This window comes from Cervus elaphus, chromosome 1 (genome assembly GCF_910594005.1).
Source record: "Cervus elaphus chromosome 1, mCerEla1.1, whole genome shotgun sequence".
NCBI lineage: Eukaryota > Metazoa > Chordata > Mammalia > Artiodactyla > Cervidae > Cervus > Cervus elaphus.
The window spans coordinates 92826359-92845528 of NC_057815.1; the positions used below are offsets into that span (position 1 = coordinate 92826359).

A 19170-nucleotide genomic window follows, 5' to 3' on the forward strand; every position below is an offset into this window, starting at 1 on the left:
AGCTTTGACTATACGGACCTTTGTTGACAAAATGCTGTAAATGTAATTCCTTCTAACTAGAGAGTAAGATGAACTTTATCAAACTTGTAAGGAGCATTTCTATATTCTAACTGAATTATTAAAATTCTTAGCAACAGTTATGAGCATCTCCTAAGCTGTAAATACTGAGTTGCGCCCTTCATAAGTATTATTCCATTTAGTCCTCACACAGTTAGAAAGGGCAAGTTTTATAATTAATCTCATTTTATAAATAAAAACATGACACTTAAGGAAGGCCAAGCAACTTGCCTGATGGCACAGGTAAGTTGAGTATAGTCTCAGATGCAGGGATGTCTGACTCTGTAGTCCACATTCAAAAACATTCAAGAAACCAAAAGTAAAGGGGAATTAAGTTGCATTACAAGTCATGAGCAGTGGGCACATCTGAACTAATAGTTTCCCAGGAGCTGATGGAATATGCATTAAAGTAGTTATCATTCCACCTCACTAAGAACAGCCACCTGGGGAGGGGAAGATACAAGAAACATAGGACAGGCACAGCAGCAGCATAGTAAGAATGCCTGTTAGCTAGTCTCTACTCCCCAATCCTTAAAGAGTATTATCCAACTCAGAAGAATTCACTGGGAGAGATTCAAGCAGAGATTTAACCTTTCAGAAAGGACAGACACTGCAAAAAGCATGGAAGAACAGAACAGAGAAGTGGATTCGAGATTTTGGGATAACATAGCATGAATTCAACCTGGGAAAAGTTCCCTTTCCCTGTGGCTTTTCTCTGACACTCTATTTCCTTGAAAGTCTCCCTCCTTTCGATAGAATCAGGTAGTAAAAAAATTGCCTACATATTCAGTCGGGCATTAGATAAGGGTGACTGATTGAATTAGAAATCAGGAATCTCAGTCCTAATTTCAGCTCCTCAGTACGCTGCTATGAAATTGGCCATGTCTCTCACACATTGCCTCAATCTGTAAAATACGTGGATGCATAATATTAGCTGGCTTATTTGCAACATAGCATTGCTGGGACAACCAAATAAAGTAAGGCAATTAGAATACTTTCATAAGCCAGGAGCACTCATTTAGATGCTGGTTGTTATTAATGTAATGAAGGTTCCTCCCATCCTGGACCATCAAATCAAGAGCAAGTTCGAGGTCAAGCAGATTCACAGGACAGAAAGACACTGAACCATCTTAATGGTGAAGAGGGCACATTTCCTTCGATGAGAGGATTATGAGTCACAAGTCAGACCATGATTTCTCCTATCACAACAGGTAACACCTGGGAGCCACCTTCCACTTCTGACTTTACTCAGTCCCCTGGAACCAGCAGCCAGATCTCAAGCCAGAGGAATAGTGAGTCATGGGCTCCAGTTTTCCAACTTCCAATTAACCATGTGAGTGCACAACGCTCTAGTGGAAATCTACCAAATCTATCATTTGTTGCTTAAACAATATACTGTAAAGGATTTTCTTGACTATTCTCTTGCTAATCATCGACCCGAAGGACACAAAATATAGACTAAGCTTAACTCTACTCAGAGGAGGAATATAATAAGGTACATATTTTTGCACACACTTATTTATGAAAATTTGCATAAAGACAGTTGTGTTGAAAAAATTTACCAGTGAACATCTATCTGTTTAGCCATAATCAAACTTTTGAAGTTACATTTTAGTAAACTTGTTTTATTTTATATATATCCATCTACCTGTCTATATATCCATTAATCTATCCTTTTTACGTGCTTCAAAGTAAATTTCCAGGGGCTTATTTTTAAAACTAAACCTCAGATTATGCAAATAACAAAGTTCATTTCTCATCTTCAATAAAGAATTGTGTAGCAGCTTCACCTTTAAGGGAGTTTTATTGGAATTTTGCAATGTGAAGGGAATACAACATGGTTAATATCGTGCAAAATAAATTAATTCAGTACAAACCTTCTTGTGCAAACCTTTATCCTTCATTATTTATTGAGCACTTCAATATTTTTTGAGTGCTTATCATGTGTCAGACTCGGACCAGTTAATGTGACCCAGAGACCCAGGAGCCCAGGTTCTTGAAGCTTACAATCTAGTATAAAAAATAAATAAATATATATATAAATGGAAGAAAATCCAAAATCATCATATCTGAAGAAAACAAAAGGGTGTTTTGAGAGTGATAAGCAGGGACTAATCAAAATAAGGAGGGTCATGGAAAAGTGACCATAAGAAGAATATGAAAGAGTCTGCAATCAGATTCGAAGGAGCAGCGAAGGAACAGTGGCATCAACCAAGTGCAAAGGCCCTAAGGCAGGAATAGGCTTCTGTTCAAAGGACACAGCAGGAGGCCTGAATGACAGTGGAATAGTGTCCCAGTTTTTCCCTCAATGTTACTTCAACTTCATTTCTTCAGTGTATTTTGCCTTGACTTTTCAGGGGCATTCAAAAAGAATTTTCTAGATAAGCAACAAGGATAAATTATAGAGCACAGGGAATTATAGGCATTTTCTTGTAATAATTTTAGTGGGGTATAAACTGTAAAAATGCTGGAGCATCATGATGTACACCTGAAACTAAAAATAATATTGTGAATCAATGATACTTCAATAAAAAATAATAAAAGTATTTTCTATTATTTGTACAAGCATAGTTTTCTCTGGGAAATTCTCCCAGATTTAACTGACTAGGTAAATCTCCCTTCATGAGCTCTGTGTCCTGTGTGCCTCACTTATACAATTTATTTCTGCCTGTGCAACCACTGAAAACTGAAAACTCCATGAGGGTAGTGACCACCCTGTATGTTGTTACCATTTTATCACCAGGCCCACTCCAATGTTTGGCATTGACCAGGTATTCAATAATTTTTAAGGAATAATTAATCATTCTTCTCTTAACAAGCATTCCAAAACTCCTTGTAATTGCTGCCTAGAATCCAGCTGTAATCCTGATGCTCTCTGTTCCATATGGAGATTCAGTTCAGTTCAGTCACTCAGTCGTGTCTGACTCTTGCGACCCCATGAACCACAGCACACCAGGACTCCTTGTCCATTACCAACACCCGGAGTCTACACAAACCCATGTCCATCGAGACGGTGTTGCCATCCAGCCATCTCATCCTCTGTCATCCACTTCTCTTCCTCCCCTCAGTCTTTCCCAGGATCAGGGTCTTTTCACATGAGTCAGCTTTTTGCATCAGGTGGCCAAAGTATTGGAGCTTCAGCTTCAGCATCAGTCCCTCCAATGAACACCCAGGACTCATCTACATTAGGATGGACAGGATGGATCTCCTTGCAGTCCAAGGGACTCTCAAGAGTCTTCTCCAACACCACAGTTCAAAAGCATCAATTCTTTTGTGCTCAGCTTTCTTTGTAGTCCAACTCTCACATCCATACATGACCACTGGAAAAACTATAGCTTCCACTAGACGGACCTTTGTTGGCAAAGTAATGTCTCTGCTTTTTAGTATGGCGTCTAGGTTGATCAAAACTCTCCTTCCAGGGAGTAAATGTCTTTTAATTTCATGGCTGCAATCACCATCTGCAGTGATTTGGGAGCCGCAAAAAGTAAAGTCTTCCATTGTTTCCCCATCCATTTCCCATGAAGTGATGGGACCGGATGCCTTGATCTTAGTTTTCTGACTGTTGAGCTTTAAGTCAACTTTTTCACTCTCCTCTTTCACTTTCATCAAGAGGCTCTTTAGTTCTTCTTCACTTTCTACCATAAGGGTGGAGTCATCTGCATATCAGAGATTATTGATATTTCTCCCTGGAATCTTGATTCCAGCCTGTGCTTCTTCCAGCCCAGCATTTCTCATGATGTACTCTGCATATAAGTTAAACAAGCAGGGTGACAATATACAGCCTTGACATACTCCTCTTCCTATTTGGAAGCAGTCTGTTGTTCCATGTCCAGTTCTAACTGTTTCTTCCTGACCTGCATACAGGTTTCCCAAGAGGCAGGTCAGGTGGTCTGGTATTCCCATCTCTTTCAGAGTTTTCCACAATTTATTGTGATCCACACAGTCAAAAGCTTTGGCATAGTCAATAAAGCAGAAATAGATGTTTTTCTGGAACTCTCTTGCTTTTTCAATGATCCAACGGATGTTCGCAATTTGATCTCTGGTTCCCCTGCTTTTTCTAAAACCAGCTTGAACTTCTGGAAGTTCACGGTTCACGTATTGCTGAAGCCTGGCTTGGAGAATTTTGAGCATTACTTTACTAGTGTGTGACAAGAGTGCAAATGTGTGGTAGTTTGAGCATTCTTTGGCATTGCCCTTTTTGGGGATTGGAATGAAAACTGACCTTTTCCAGCCCTGTGGCCACTGTTGAGTTTTCCAAATTTGCTGACATATTGAGTGCAGCACTTTCACAGCATCATCTTTCAGGATTTGAGTTAGCTCAACTGGGATTCCATCACCTCCACTAGCTTTGTCCGTAGTGATGCTTTTTAAAGCCCCCTTTACTTCACATTCCAGATTAAAAAATAATAATAATAACACTCCTAAGTGAAAGGAATTGTTAAAGCCTGCAACTCGGAACCCTTTGCTCAGTCAATTGAAAAAGGCTGCACAAGGGTGACTTGGATCTGTGTCACAGTGGAACAGACCCAAATGCTGACTCACACAAAGTGAATTTGTATTCTGACACATGTCTTTTGGGAGAAGGAATAGGCAGAGCTGAAGAGATGAGAAAGTTAACGCTGCCCTAAACCACAATGTGGAGTTTTCAGCCCTAGATTTGGATTCTCTTAATAGTTATATATCTATTCTTCACTTTCATTAGCAATGATTAGCATATTATGACACCAGACCACATTCTTGTAACTGAAACGTTTCCAAGAAAATGTGGGGTAAAGCAGCTGAAGTAGTTGAGTTTCTTGGAAACTGAATTTCCCAATAATGCCTTTTTTTCCCACGTGATTAATTCCCAATTGCAGTATAGTAATCCCTCAGCATCTGAGGAGGATTAGTCCCTAGACCCACCTCAGTTACCGAAATCCAAAGATATTCAGGCTCCATAGTCATCTATCCAGTATGTGGTTCCTCAACTGTGGATTCAGGCAAGCACTAATCTTGCAGTACTGTTTACTTAAAAATATCCACATTTAAGTGGACCTGCATGTTTCTCAAAGGACAATTGCATTCTGCCTGATCACCAAGTCCTTCAAACTGTAATCTAGCTGGACATCATAATTCTTACCGAAGGTAGTAGGAGCCCAGTTTTTTAAAAAGTTATTTCATCACTAGAGATTTTCCCCACATCAAAAACACTTTAAACTGAATCACCCCGTTCACCTCGCGATGCATCCCTCCCTCATCACTCGCGTCCCTGCTCATAGCAGCGGCAGGGGCTCCGCTGCGTCAGGCAGTCTGCTGACGGCTCACGGTGGGCCTCCCTGCTGGCTCAGAGAGCAACGCGCCCGCCTGCATTGTGGGAGACCCGGGCTCCATCTCTGGGTGGGGGAGATCCCCCGGAGAAGGAAACGGCAACCCGCTCCAGTATTCTTGCCTGGAAAATTCCATGGATGCAGGAGCTGCTGGGCTACAGGCCACGGGGTCGCAAAGAGTCAGGCACGACTGAGCGACTTCACTCACTCTACATGCATTATCTTATTTCATGTAATCAAAAATGCACAACCCGGCAATGTAGATAGTATCAATTTCGTTTTTCTGGTAAGAGAACTAAAGTTCAGAGGAATGAAATCACTTACTCAAGAGCAAATAAAGGCCAGTAGCAGTGCCAAATCACAACTTGTACCCAGTTCTATCTGATGACAACAGCCAAGCTATTAATCACGTTGCATATATGCTTAAGTTTTTGTTGCTTTAGTCACAAAGTCATGTCTGACTCTTTTGCGACCCCATGGACTGTAGCCTGCCAGGCTCCTCTGCTCTGGGGGTTTCACAGGCAAGAATACTGGAGTGGGTTACCAGTTCTTTGTCCAGGACATCTTCCTGACCCAAGAATCAAACCCAGATCTCCTGCATTGGCAGATGGAATCTTGACCACTGAACCAGCAGGGAAGCCTAACCTTCAGTTATCTAGGTATTTTCTGAGCCTTGCACCAACTCCTTCAGAAAATACTGGGGACACTGCTCTGGTACAGTAGGCTGCAAGACAGGGAGTGTGACTGATTCCCTAGTGTGCCATCTTTAGATATAAAAAGTCCACAAAGATGAAAAACAAATAACCACCACTTTATTGGATCTTTTGAGTTACTGCCATTTCCTCTAATGCTCAGCCAGATCTGCAAGTGGGTATGCAAGCCCAGTGACTGGAACTGAAACTCCCCAAGGAGTGATCACATCTTCCTTTTATTCTCTTAAAGGTTTCTTGAGAGTCCGTGGATTGCATATGTTACCCAGATGAGCCACATACCAATGAAAGTGAGCAAAGAGGAGAACCAGGACTGGTTCAGCACTCAGGTAATAATGCTGTTCGTGGGAAAGCATCCACCAAAGCATCCTGATTACCATCTGCTTACCTCAAATAATATTTATTAGAGGCTTGCCAGGGGCCAGGCACTGTCAGCTGTTTTGCATGTAGCTACATGTAGCTATGTGCTCGGAGTATTCCCACTTTAAAAATGATGAAATTGAGGTAGAATAAGTTATATAACTTGTGTAAGATCACACAGGTAACGGGTAGAAGCAGATTTTAGTTATTTATTTGGCCACACTGTGTGGCATGCAGGGTGTTAGTTCTCCTACCAGGAATCAAACCTGTGTTTAGTACACAGTCTTAACCTGTGGACCAGCGGGAGTTCCCTAGAAGCAGGTTTTAAACCTTGGCAGTTTGATTTCAGAACCTTTGCTCTTCAGTTCAGTTCAGTTCAGTCACTCAGTCGTGTCCAGCTCTCTGCGACCCAATGAACCACAGCACGCCAGGCCTCCCTGTCCATCACCAACTCCTGGAGTTTACACAAACTCATGCCCGTTGAGTTAGTGATGCCATCCAACCATCTCATTCTCTGTCGTCCCCTTCTCCTCCTGTCCTCAATCTTTCCCAGCATCAGGGTCTTTTCCAATGAGTAAACTCTTCGCATCAGATGGCCAAAATATTGGAGTTTCAACTTCAACATCAGTCCTTCCAATGAACACCCAGGACTGATGTCCTTTAGGATGAACTGGTTGGATCTCCTTGCAGTCCAAGGGACTCTCAAGAGTTTTTGCTCTTAACCAAGTCTTAATAAACTACAGCCAAAGGGCCAGTCTAGCCCAGTGTGTGTTTTTGTAGTTTTATTGGAGCACAGTCACACTAATACATTACATATTCTCTCTGATAGCTTTCATTCTTAAACAGTAGAACTGCATAGCTGTGATGCAAAATAAAAACATTTACTGGGTAGCACTTTACAGGCAAGGTTTACTAAACCTGCCTCAACATGAATGTTTCAATGAATCTTTCAATCTTTCAATGAATCTCACACTCCTAGAATAACAGAAGGAAGAACCCTGGAATCCCCCTCATTTCATTGTATAGGTGGTAGGGCCCAGAGAGGAGACTGCCTTCTCTGCAAGCATGCTGTTAACGATTAAAAGATTTGTGACCCATGCGAATACCACTGCCTCCTAAGCCTAATACTGGCTGTGCCATGATTAAGTGGAGAATCCAGGCATCATACTGCTTCCTCCTCCATGCCCATTTCCATATTCAGTGGACACTCCACACAGTAGTGCTTCTCAATCTTTTTGGTCAAGAAACTACTCTTAAAACTTATTGAGGACATCAAAGAGCTTTCATTTGTGGAAGTTATATCCACTGATAGTTACTGTATTTGAAACTGAATCTGAGAGTTTTAAAATATCTATTAATTTTAAAATAACAAGATAAAGCCAATAAAGGTTAACATCAGAGTGATGACCTCATCCCATGTTTAATAGCCTCTGGTAAAACCCATGCTATAAGCATGCATGAATGAGGATGAAAAAGGCAAATACTGTTTCAGAAGTATTATGGGGATCATTTTGACCTTGAAGATCCCCTGAAAGTGTCCTAGGGAACCCCAAGGTGCTCTGAAGTACACTTTGAGGAACCGTGACTTAGAATAACTGCAAAAATAACATTCAAAATGGCAACAACCCTAACAAGGATTAAATCTTAGAAAGGCACTGAATAAAATCACATTCATAAGCATTCTAAGTAGTCTGGAGAATCCTATGAACTTCTTCTCAGTCTGTCTTTGAATAAAATAAAATACATGAGATTAAAAAGGAAGCTACTTGTATATATTAATAAATGTATTTCTATGCACAAAACCCTTGATTAAAGCCCTTGTATGCTTTATTCCCCATTTAGAAGTCCTTTAAGTCTATTCTGTGGTAATAACATTCAAACTCCTATAATTTCTACCAGAGTCCTACAATCCCACTTCCATCTGCCAAACTCCTTACTCATGATACCTTAGTCTTCTGATTTTGAGGGCAAATAGTGACTTAGTCCTCTCAAATCCTATTTACTTCTTCATATCTATTGTCTTATCAATACTTCTTAGAAAAATTCCTTATTTCCTTTATAATTGTCAGGTCCCTGAGACCTGGGACTTATTTCTATCCCTCATGGTTTGTTACACAAAATGTGTACTCAATCAGCACTTGCTGAATGATGGATGAATAACAGAGTAACTAAATCTCTTGTTTGATACAGGTTCATTTACATCTAATGTAAGCTTTTTCTTTGCAGGTCTTGGCCACCTGTAATGTTGAAGAATCCTTTTTCAACGACTGGTTCACTGAGCACTTGAACTTCCAAATTGAGCACCAGGAGTAAGAGAAATAGTTCACGATAAAGGGCAAGGGCTGTTACTAGTAACTGCCCTCCATATAGTCCAGAGCGGAGCAGTAGACTCGCAATCTTAAGGGAAAAAAATGAACCAGGATTCTCTAAAGGATTAATAACAATGTTAAGGAAAGGAAGAAAGAAATGAAGGAAGTGTCACAACTGCGAGTACATGGAGTGAAATCTTGGAAAAGTATCAGTGACTCAGTTTCCAGAATCCTATGGGCTTAGGAATCTCTTTGCATTTGCTTTGTTGGCAAAACCTAAGAGAAATCAGGACACTTGGGTAACCAACTTGTGTTCAAACTTAACTATGCTATAATTCAAATATTTACTTATCTGTGTCTTTAGAGCCAAGGTTACAAAATAAATGAAGTGGAGTCCCTGCTGCAATTTCTAAATGGTATCTGGAAATCCTTTACCAATGGGCCAGTTACAGAGAGGAAATGGGTAGTTCACGCCTTGATGCAAGTTAAAACATTGAGAGTCATTTTCTCCAGAGTATCAGGGGAGAGGCTTTGCACATTCTCTTTGTCTAAGCCATGTGAGTCTATGATAGTCAAAGAAGGAACAAGACCTTATTTGTCCAAGGAATTATTTTCCTTCTATTTGTCATATTAGGGCTTGAAAATTTCAGCAAAAATTACTCCTCATAGTTTTGTTAAAGGAGAGGTTTACATCCAAGACTGTCATCTGGCTGACTAATGAAAACTTGGGATTAAAAATCCATCTCTCCTCACTTCTTATTCCTTTCTTGGGACTGTTAGCTATTTACCATGACTTAATATACATTCATCTATTCTTGCTAAGGAAGTTAGAAAGACAGAAACTAAGACAGAGATTAGTAGGGACAAGGTGGGAGATTGAGTATCTCCAGATCTCTGGGTAGTTCTAAATGGTAGAAAGTTCTAAATGGTACACTTTCATTTGATCAGGCCAAAAATCAACAGTTGATGGAGCTAAAACATATTCTCTTAATTCTTCCTAAACACCTGCCACCCACAAGGCTTGTAGAGGGTTAAGAGCTGACTCATTTGAAATGACCCTGATGTTGGGAAAGACTGAAGGCAAGAGGCGAAGGGGACCGTAGAGGATGAGATGGTTAGATGGCATCACCGATTCAATAACATGAGTTTGGGTAAACTCCGGGAGTTGGGGATGGACAGGGAGGCCGGGCGTGCTGCTGTTCATGGGGTCAGAAAGACTCAGACATGACTGAGCGACTGAACTGAACTGAACTGAAGGGATAAGATGAGTCTGCCAGCAAGTCTTTTAACTTCCCAGAACAAAAGTATTGTGCAAGGTCAAGGTTGGGTCTGTGTGGCTGATCCCATTTTATTTTGTTAAAGGGGAAAGGGAGCTTTGGGTTTCTCTTTAGGTCTGAAAAGTTTTATATCTCCTCTGTTTCCCTAGTCTGTTTCCCACAATGCCACGCCATAATTACCACAAGGTGGCACCTCTGGTGAAGTCACTGTGTGCCAAGCATGGACTGCCGTATGTGAATAAGCCCATGTTGAAGGCATTTGGAGATACTCTCAGGTAATAACAGTCCCCCAACCCACAGCTCTCATTTCCCTTCACTGCTGGTCCCCAGACTCTTCACTGCTTTATAAATCATTCAGTCAATAGCTATTTATTAAGAAACATTCATGTGCCCAGCATGGACAGGAGACTCTATAAGGAACAACACCAACACAGAAATGATAACAGTCATTCCTACCATTTACCTGCTACCTTCTAGGTACTTCTTAGTGAAAATACCTTGGTGCCAAACTTAATTACAAGCTTCTTATAAACCAGGGTTCTGTATTATTTGTCTTTGTATCACCCACAAAGCCTTGACATGCTTTAGAACTTAACCAGTAGGAGGGACTCTCCATTCATCTGGATCAGGGTTGAAAACTAAGATGCTTGCAGGGTCTGGTGGGACAGGCAGGGGTGACTCTTCCTGTAGGTACTGAGAATCCACACTCATCCTAAAGTTTGCACAGCTCCCTAGAGAATCCTGTGCCCATCAAAGTAACAGCCAAAACCTTGGCTGATTTTTTTTTTTTATTTTCAGATTAGGAAAAAGAAAAACAGTACCCTATTAATATGAATAAATAAGCCATTAATGCTAGACCTGGTCAGATCTGACCCCGGAACAGTGATCCATCTTCACTTTCTACCACTGCCCTCCTCCTTTCCTGCCCTCCAGATATCTGACCTCACTTCACTTGCTACATAACTCGCTATCCCTTGCCCATGACACATCCTTGGTCACTTTTTCTTCTACCTAGAATAATCTGCCAACCTGCCTTCCCCCTCCTGTCACCTTCTCAAGTTCCATTCACTCTCCAAAGCTCACCTGAAAGGTCTTTTCTTCATCTCAGTCCTCCCTTGCCCCCAAGACTAAACCTGTCACATGCTTGCTTCTCTTCATGTCTGACTTTTATCGCAATCATGATTAAATAGCATGTTGGGTAATATGAGTCTCCCAGTGCAGACCAGGAGCTCCAGGTGGACAAGACTCTCATCACTCCCATTCAGTGCTGTGTCACCAGAGCCTGGGAAAATGTTTCACTTTATAAAGTAGGAGAGGTAGGTGGATACAGGACGAGTTGGTTTATAGTCATATGGTTTATCTTACAGAGATTCAGCAGAGCTTTTTCTTTTAAAACTGGAGAGAAGGAAAGTGATGCTTTGGAGTACAGAAAAGCATAAAACAAAATATCAGTCTCCTCCTTATAGAAAATGTGAGCTTGCCTTCTAAAACATAAATCAGTGTATTTGACTCCCTCCGCCGGACAAGATAGAAAGAGGTCTTTCAGATATAGCTGAAAATGACAATGTTGTAAAGTATTAAGTAAAAGAGCAAATGTTCCATGAAGTAGCTCCTTTGACCTGATTCTCACCTACTCATGATTTTCTCTGCTCTTCTTGCAGGGCCCTGAAGAAGTACGGAGCCCTCTGGAAGGAGGCATACTGCATGCATCCACAAACATAATGCAGATGTGCAGGTGCTAAAGAGAAAACCACAGGCCCCAAAAGTGTCACTTGTGTTAAAGCCCATGATACCAAACCTCTACAATACCTGACATAATTGCAGTTACAGCCTTCCCCAGAAATGTAATCTTAATCAACTAGTCTGGAATTTTGGGGTAGGTGACGTGGTGGTAATTTGTTGTGTTTTACTCCTTCTCCATTCCTGCCCCAGGCCCAGAGAAAGAAGATAAATATATATATATATATATATATCTGCATGATAAAACCCTTGTAATTCCTCCCTTCCCCCAAAAAAAGAAGGTGTCTGCCCTCAATATACTTTGCTGATGGCTTCCTTGCCCCTCCTTTCTTCCTATAAAAACCTTCCATTTGCACAACCCCTCAGTAGTCCCTTCTGCTTACTAACTGGGATATTGCTTGATTCAGAAGTCATTGAATAAAGCCAATGAAATCTTTAAATTTACTCAGTTGAATTTTTGTTTAATAGCTTGTTCAATAAGCTTCCCATAGGAGGACACCAAGGCCTATTACTTTCACAATTTCCCAGATCACTGAGCATGGCGTTAGAATTCAGATGATCAATCCTGTGCATCATGTTGGCCCTCTGCTCACTGGCCACATGAATAAAGATGGCTTAATTGGACAGACTTCCATTTAAGCTAAAGGACTCATGAGAGTTATGTTACAGTCCTACCTGAAATTCTTCAGTGGATTCCCATTGCCCTTGGAATAAAGTTGCAATCTGCAACCTGGTGATTGCCAGCAGACGACCAGCGCCGGCCTTCCTCCAGGAACCCTCTCCCCCCTTGTGCCACTCCCTCCCTCAGCTTCAGGCCCAGGCAGCCAAAGCAGGCACAAGGGAAGAATGTCTGACCTCAAATAACACCCAAAAACTAAGTCTCCACACCACCTCATGGGAACCAAAGGATCAGGACATGACTGGAATTTGAATGCCAGAATCTTTTTAGAAGTGAAGGGTTCTCCATCCTAGAAGATCCCAGGTTGAAGCTTCAACCATATCCTATCATAAATGGACAAGTTCCAAAGTCCACTAATTGAAACCTGCTCCACCAACATTTCTGCCAACGAATACCTCCTCCACAAACTCATAATGTTTGACCGAACCCCAGATCAAAGACACAGATTTGAGCCCTTCCCATGTCTCCTTGCCAGTTGGCCTCAAAATAACACTCTTCTCAAGAGCTGGTGCCATAGTATTGCTTTCTACGTGCTTCAAGCAGTGAGCCCTTTGCTTGGTAAAGATTTCAGGGAAGCCTCCACATTAATTCAAGGCCTCCTTGTGATATACTCTGTAGTAATTACTAGAAATATATTTTTACATCCATTTGTGTGATTCCTTAGTCTTCTGCTGTAACCTGCAATGTCCATAAGAGTAGACACTGCCTGACATGATAGAGACACTCAATGAAGACATGCAGAAGGAAGGAAGGCAGGGAGGGAGCTGGAGGGGAGAAATGAAGGAGGGAAAGAAGGAAGTGTCAACTACAAATTGGCACTTGACAGCTACCTCTACAAGGAATAAATCAAGTGCTGCTGCAGCTGCTGACATTCAATATCCTCTGAAAGAAATTTAGAGTGGAGAACAGGAATGAGGCACTCTGTGCTCTTGGAAAAACTGGCAGGACAGGTCTTCAGATAGTTAGATATTTTCAGGAAACGCTTTTTTCAGCCCAGTTATTACATCTGTTCATATCCAGAAAAACTCGTTAATGGTGAATCTGCTCCTCATGACTGGCAGCAAATATCTGCCAAAATGTGTGCATGACTGCAGGTCCCCTCTTCACTAAAATCATATATGACACTTACCTCATCCCCTAACAAGACACTGAAATGTTTTCAGAGATAAAAGAACAAAACTGTAAGTCAGGCAGCAGTTCCTCTTTGGAGCAGTTTCTCAGAGCTATCAGAAATGCTGTCTCCCAGGCTGGAGTCCTCATTTTGCTCCAACAAAACCTAACTCACAGCTCTCATGTTGCGCCTTTCTTTCAGTCTACAGGAGGAAGGAAGGAAGGGAGGGAGAGGGAGGATGCAGGAAGAAAAAGCTGTGTGTAAATGTTGCTGTTGTTCAGTAGCTAAGCTGTGTTGAACTCTTTGTGACCCAGTGAACTGCAGCACGGCAGGCTTCCTGGTCCTTCGCTGTCTCCCGGGGTTTGCTCAAACTCATGTCCATTGAGTCAGGGATGCCATCTAACCATCTCATACTCTGTCGCCCACTTCTCTTCAGTCTCTCGTAACATCAGGGTCTTTTCCAATGAGTCGGCTCTTCAAAATAGGTGGCCAAATCCCGAAGTTTCAACTTCAGCATCAGTCCTTCCAGTGTATACTCAGGGTTGATTTCTTTTAGGATTGACTAGTTTAATCTCTAGGCTATCCAAGGGACTCTTGAGAGTCTTCTCCATTACAATGGAAAAGCATCAATTCTTTGGAGCTCAGTCTTCTTAATGGTCCAAATCTCACATCTGTACATAACTACTGGAAAAACTAAAGCTTTGACTATACGGACCTTTGTTGACAAAATGCTGTAAATGTAATTCCTTCTAACTAGAGAGTAAGATGAACTTTATCAAACTTGTAAGGAGCATTTCTATATTCTAACTGAATTATTAAAATTCTTAGCAACAGTTATGAGCATCTCCTAAGCTGTAAATACTGAGTTGCGCCCTTCATAAGTATTATTCCATTTAGTCCTCACACAGTTAGAAAGGGCAAGTTTTATAATTAATCTCATTTTATAAATAAAAACATGACACTTAAGGGAGGCCAAGCAACTTGCCTGATGGCACAGGTAAGTTGAGTATAGTCTCAGATGCAGGAATATCTGACTCTGTAGTCCACATTCATTAACATTCAAGAAACCAAAAGTAAAGGGGAATTAAGTTGCATTACAAGTCATGAGCAGTGGGCACATCTGAACTAATAGTTTCCCAGGAGCTGATGGAATATGCATTAAAGTAGTTATCATTCCACCTCACTAAGAACAGCCACCTGGGGAGGGGAAGATACAAGAAACATAGGACAGGCACAGCAGCAGCATAGTAAGAATGCCTGTTGGCTAGTCTCTACTCCCCAATCCTTAAAGAGTATTATCCAACTCAGAAGAATTCACTGGGAGAGATTCAAGCAGAGATTTAACATTTCAGAAGGGACAGACACTGCAAAAAGCATGGAAGAACAGAACAGAGAATTGGATTCGAGATTTTGGGATAACGTAGCATGAATTCAACCTGGGAAAAGTTCCCTTTCCCTGTGGCTTTTCTCTGACACTCTATTTCCTTGAAAGTCTCCCTCCTTTCGATAGAATCAGGTAATAAAAAAATTGCCTACATATTCAGTCGGGCATTAGATAAGGGTGACTGATTGAATTAGAAATCAGGAATCTCAGTCCTAATTTCAGCTCCTCAGTACCCTGCTATGAAATTGGCCATGTCTCTCACACATTGCCTCAATCTGTAAAATACGTGGATGCATAATATTAGCTGGCTTATTTGCAACATAGCATTGCTGGGACAACCAAATAAAGTAAGGCAATTAGAATACTTTCATAAGCCAGGAACACTCATTCAGATGCTGGTTGTTATTAATGTAATGAGGGTTCCTCCCATCCTGGACCATCAAAATCAAGGGAAATTTCGAGGTCAAGCAGATTCACAGGACAGAAAGACACTGAACCATCTTAATGGTGAAGAGGGCACATTTCCTTCGATGAGAGGATTATGAGTCACAAGTCAGACCATGATTTCTCCTATCACAACAGGTAACACCTGGGAGTCACCTTCCACTTCTGACTTTACTCAGTCCCCTGGAACCAGCAGCCAGATCTCAAGCCAGAGGAATAGTGAGTCATGGGCTCCAGTTTTCCCAACTTCCAATTAACCATGTGAGTGCACAACGCTCTAGTGGAAATCTACCAAATCTATCATTTGTTGCTTAAACAACACACTGTAAAGGATTTTCTTGACTATTCTCTTGCTAATCATTGACCTGAAGGACACAAAATATAGATCAAACTTAACTCTACTCAGAGGAGGAATATAATCAGGTACATTTTTTTTGCACACATTTATTTATGAAAATTTGCATAAAGACAGTTGTGTTGAAAGAATTTACCAGTGAACATCTATCTGTTTAGCCATAATCAAACTTTTGAAGTTACATTTTAGTAAACTTGTTTTATTTTATATATATCCATCTACCTGTCTATATATCCATTAATCTATCCTTTTTACCTGCTTCAAAGTAAATTTCCAGGGGCTTATTTTTAAAACTAAACCTCAGATTATGCAAATAACAAAGTTCATTTCTCATCTTCAATAAAGAATTGTGTAGCAGCTTCACCTTTAAGGGAGTTTTATTGGAATTTTGCAATGTGAAGGGAATATAACATGGTTAATATCGTGCAAAATAAATTAATTCAGTACAAACCTTCTTGTGCAAACCTTTATCCTTCATTATTTATTGAGCACTTCAATATTTTTTGAGTGCTTATCATGTGTCAGACTCGGACCAGTTAATGTGACCCAGAGACCCAGGAGCCCAGGTTCTTGAAGCTTACAATCTAGTATAAAAAAATAAATAAATATATATATGAATGGAAGAAAATCCAAAATCATCATATCTGAAGAAAACAAAAGGGTGTTTTGAGAGTGATAAGCAGGGACTAATCAAAATAAGGAGGGTCATGGAAAAGTGACCATAAGAAGAATATGAAAGAGTCTGCAATCAGATTCGAAGGAGCAGCGAAGGAACAGTGGCATCAACCAAGTGCAAAGGCCCTAAGGCAGGAATAGGCTTCTGTTCAAAGGACACAGCAGGAGGCCTGAATGACAGTGGAATAGTGTCCCAGTTTTTCCCTCAATGTTACTTCAACTTCATTTCTTCAGTGTATTTTGCCTTGACTTTTCAGGGGCATTCAAAAAGAATTTTCTAGATAAGCAACAAGGATAAATTATAGAGCACAGGGAATTATAGGCATTTTCTTGTAATAATTTTAGTGGGGTATAAACTGTAAAAATGCTGGAGCATCATGATGTACACCTGAAACTAAAAATAATATTGTGAATCAATGATACTTCAATAAAAAATAATAAAAGTATTTTCTATTATTTGTACAAGCATAGTTTTCTCTGGGAAATTCTCCCAGATTTAACTGACTAGGTAAATCTCCCTTCATGAGCTCTGTGTCCTGTGTGCCTCACTTATACAATTTATTTCTGCCTGTGCAACCACTGAAAACTGAAAACTCCATGAGGGTAGTGACCACCCTGTATGTTGTTACCATTTTATCACCAGGCCCACTCCAATGTTTGGCATTGACCAGGTATTCAATAATTTTTAAGGAATAATTAATCATTCTTCTCTTAACAAGCATTCCAAAACTCCTTGTAATTGCTGCCTAGAATCCAGCTGTAATCCTGATGCTCTCTGTTCCATATGGAGATTCAGTTCAGTTCAGTCACTCAGTCGTGTCTGACTCTTGCGACCCCATGAACCACAGCACACCAGGACTCCTTGTCCATTACCAACACCCGGAGTCTACACAAACCCATGTCCATCGAGACGGTGTTGCCATCCAGCCATCTCATCCTCTGTCATCCACTTCTCTTCCTCCCCTCAGTCTTTCCCAGGATCAGGGTCTTTTCACATGAGTCAGCTTTTTGCATCAGGTGGCCAAAGTATTGGAGCTTCAGCTTCAGCATCAGTCCCTCCAATGAACACCCAGGACTCATCTACATTAGGATGGACAGGATGGATCTCCTTGCAGTCCAAGGGACTCTCAAGAGTCTTCTCCAACACCACAGTTCAAAAGCATCAATTCTTTTGTGCTCAGCTTTCTTTGTAGTCCAACTCTCACATCCATACATGACCACTGGAAAAACTATAGCTTCCACTAGACGGACCTTTGTTGGCAAAGTAATGTCTCTGCTTTTTAGTATGGCGTCTAGGTTGATCAAAACTCTCCTTCCAGGGAGTAAATGTCTTTTAATTTCATGGCTGCAATCACCATCTGCAGTGATTTGGGAGCCGCAAAAAGTAAAGTCTTCCATTGTTTCCCCATCCATTTCCCATGAAGTGATGGGACCGGATGCCTTGATCTTAGTTTTCTGACTGTTGAGCTTTAAGTCAACTTTTTCACTCTCCTCTTTCACTTTCATCAAGAGGCTCTTTAGTTCTTCTTCACTTTCTACCATAAGGGTGGAGTCATCTGCATATCAGAGATTATTGATATTTCTCCCTGGAATCTTGATTCCAGCCTGTGCTTCTTCCAGCCCAGCATTTCTCATGATGTACTCTGCATATAAGTTAAACAAGCAGGGTGACAATATACAGCCTTGACATACTCCTCTTCCTATTTGGAAGCAGTCTGTTGTTCCATGTCCAGTTCTAACTGTTTCTTCCTGACCTGCATACAGGTTTCCCAAGAGGCAGGTCAGGTGGTCTGGTATTCCCATCTCTTTCAGAGTTTTCCACAATTTATTGTGATCCACACAGTCAAAAGCTTTGGCATAGTCAATAAAGCAGAAATAGATGTTTTTCTGGAACTCTCTTGCTTTTTCAATGATCCAACGGATGTTCGCAATTTGATCTCTGGTTCCCCTGCTTTTTCTAAAACCAGCTTGAACTTCTGGAAGTTCACGGTTCACGTATTGCTGAAGCCTGGCTTGGAGAATTTTGAGCATTACTTTACTAGTGTGTGACAAGAGTGCAAATGTGTGGTAGTTTGAGCATTCTTTGGCATTGCCCTTTTTGGGGATTGGAATGAAAACTGACCTTTTCCAGCCCTGTGGCCACTGTTGAGTTTTCCAAATTTGCTGACATATTGAGTGCAGCACTTTCACAGCATCATTTTTCAGGATTTGAGTTAGCTCAACTGGGATTCCATCACCTCCACTAGCTTTTTCCATAGTGATGCTTTTTAAAGCCCCCTTTACTTCACATTCCAGATTAAAAAATAATAATAATAACACTCCTAAGTGAAAGGAATTGTTAAAGCCTGCAACTCGGAACCCTTTGCTCAGTCAATTGAAAAAGGCTGCACAGGGGTGACTTGGGTCTATGTCACAGTGGAACAGACCCAAATGCTGACTCACACAAACTGAATTTGTATTCTGACACATGTCTTTTGGGAGAAGGAATAGGCAGAGCTGAAGATATGAGAAAGTTAACACTGCCCTAAACCACAATGTGGAGTTTTCAGCCCTAGATTTGGATTCTCTTAATAGTTATATATCTATTCTTCACTTTCATTAGCAATGATTAGCATATTATGACACCAGACCACATTCTTGTAACTGAAACGTTTCCAAGAAAATGTGGGGTAAAGCAGCTGAAGTAGTTGAGTTTCCTGGAAACTGAATTTCCCAATAATGCCTTTTTTTCCCACGTGATTAATTCCCAATTGCAGTATAGTA

General features: G+C 41.0%; 1 protein-coding gene across 1 annotated transcript; it reads left to right on the forward strand.

The window, feature by feature from the left end:
- The first annotated feature begins 5277 nt into the window (after positions 1-5277).
- LOC122702876 (fatty acid desaturase 2-like protein FADS2B) lies at positions 5278-12085 on the forward strand. Its single transcript, XM_043916825.1, has 5 exons — positions 5278-5336; positions 6306-6402; positions 8660-8742; positions 10169-10294; positions 11681-12085. Exons 1-5 carry the CDS (start codon positions 5278-5280, stop codon positions 11739-11741), a joined length of 426 nt encoding a protein of 141 aa, XP_043772760.1. The 3' UTR covers positions 11742-12085.
- Positions 12086-19170: the final 7085 nt, after the last annotated feature.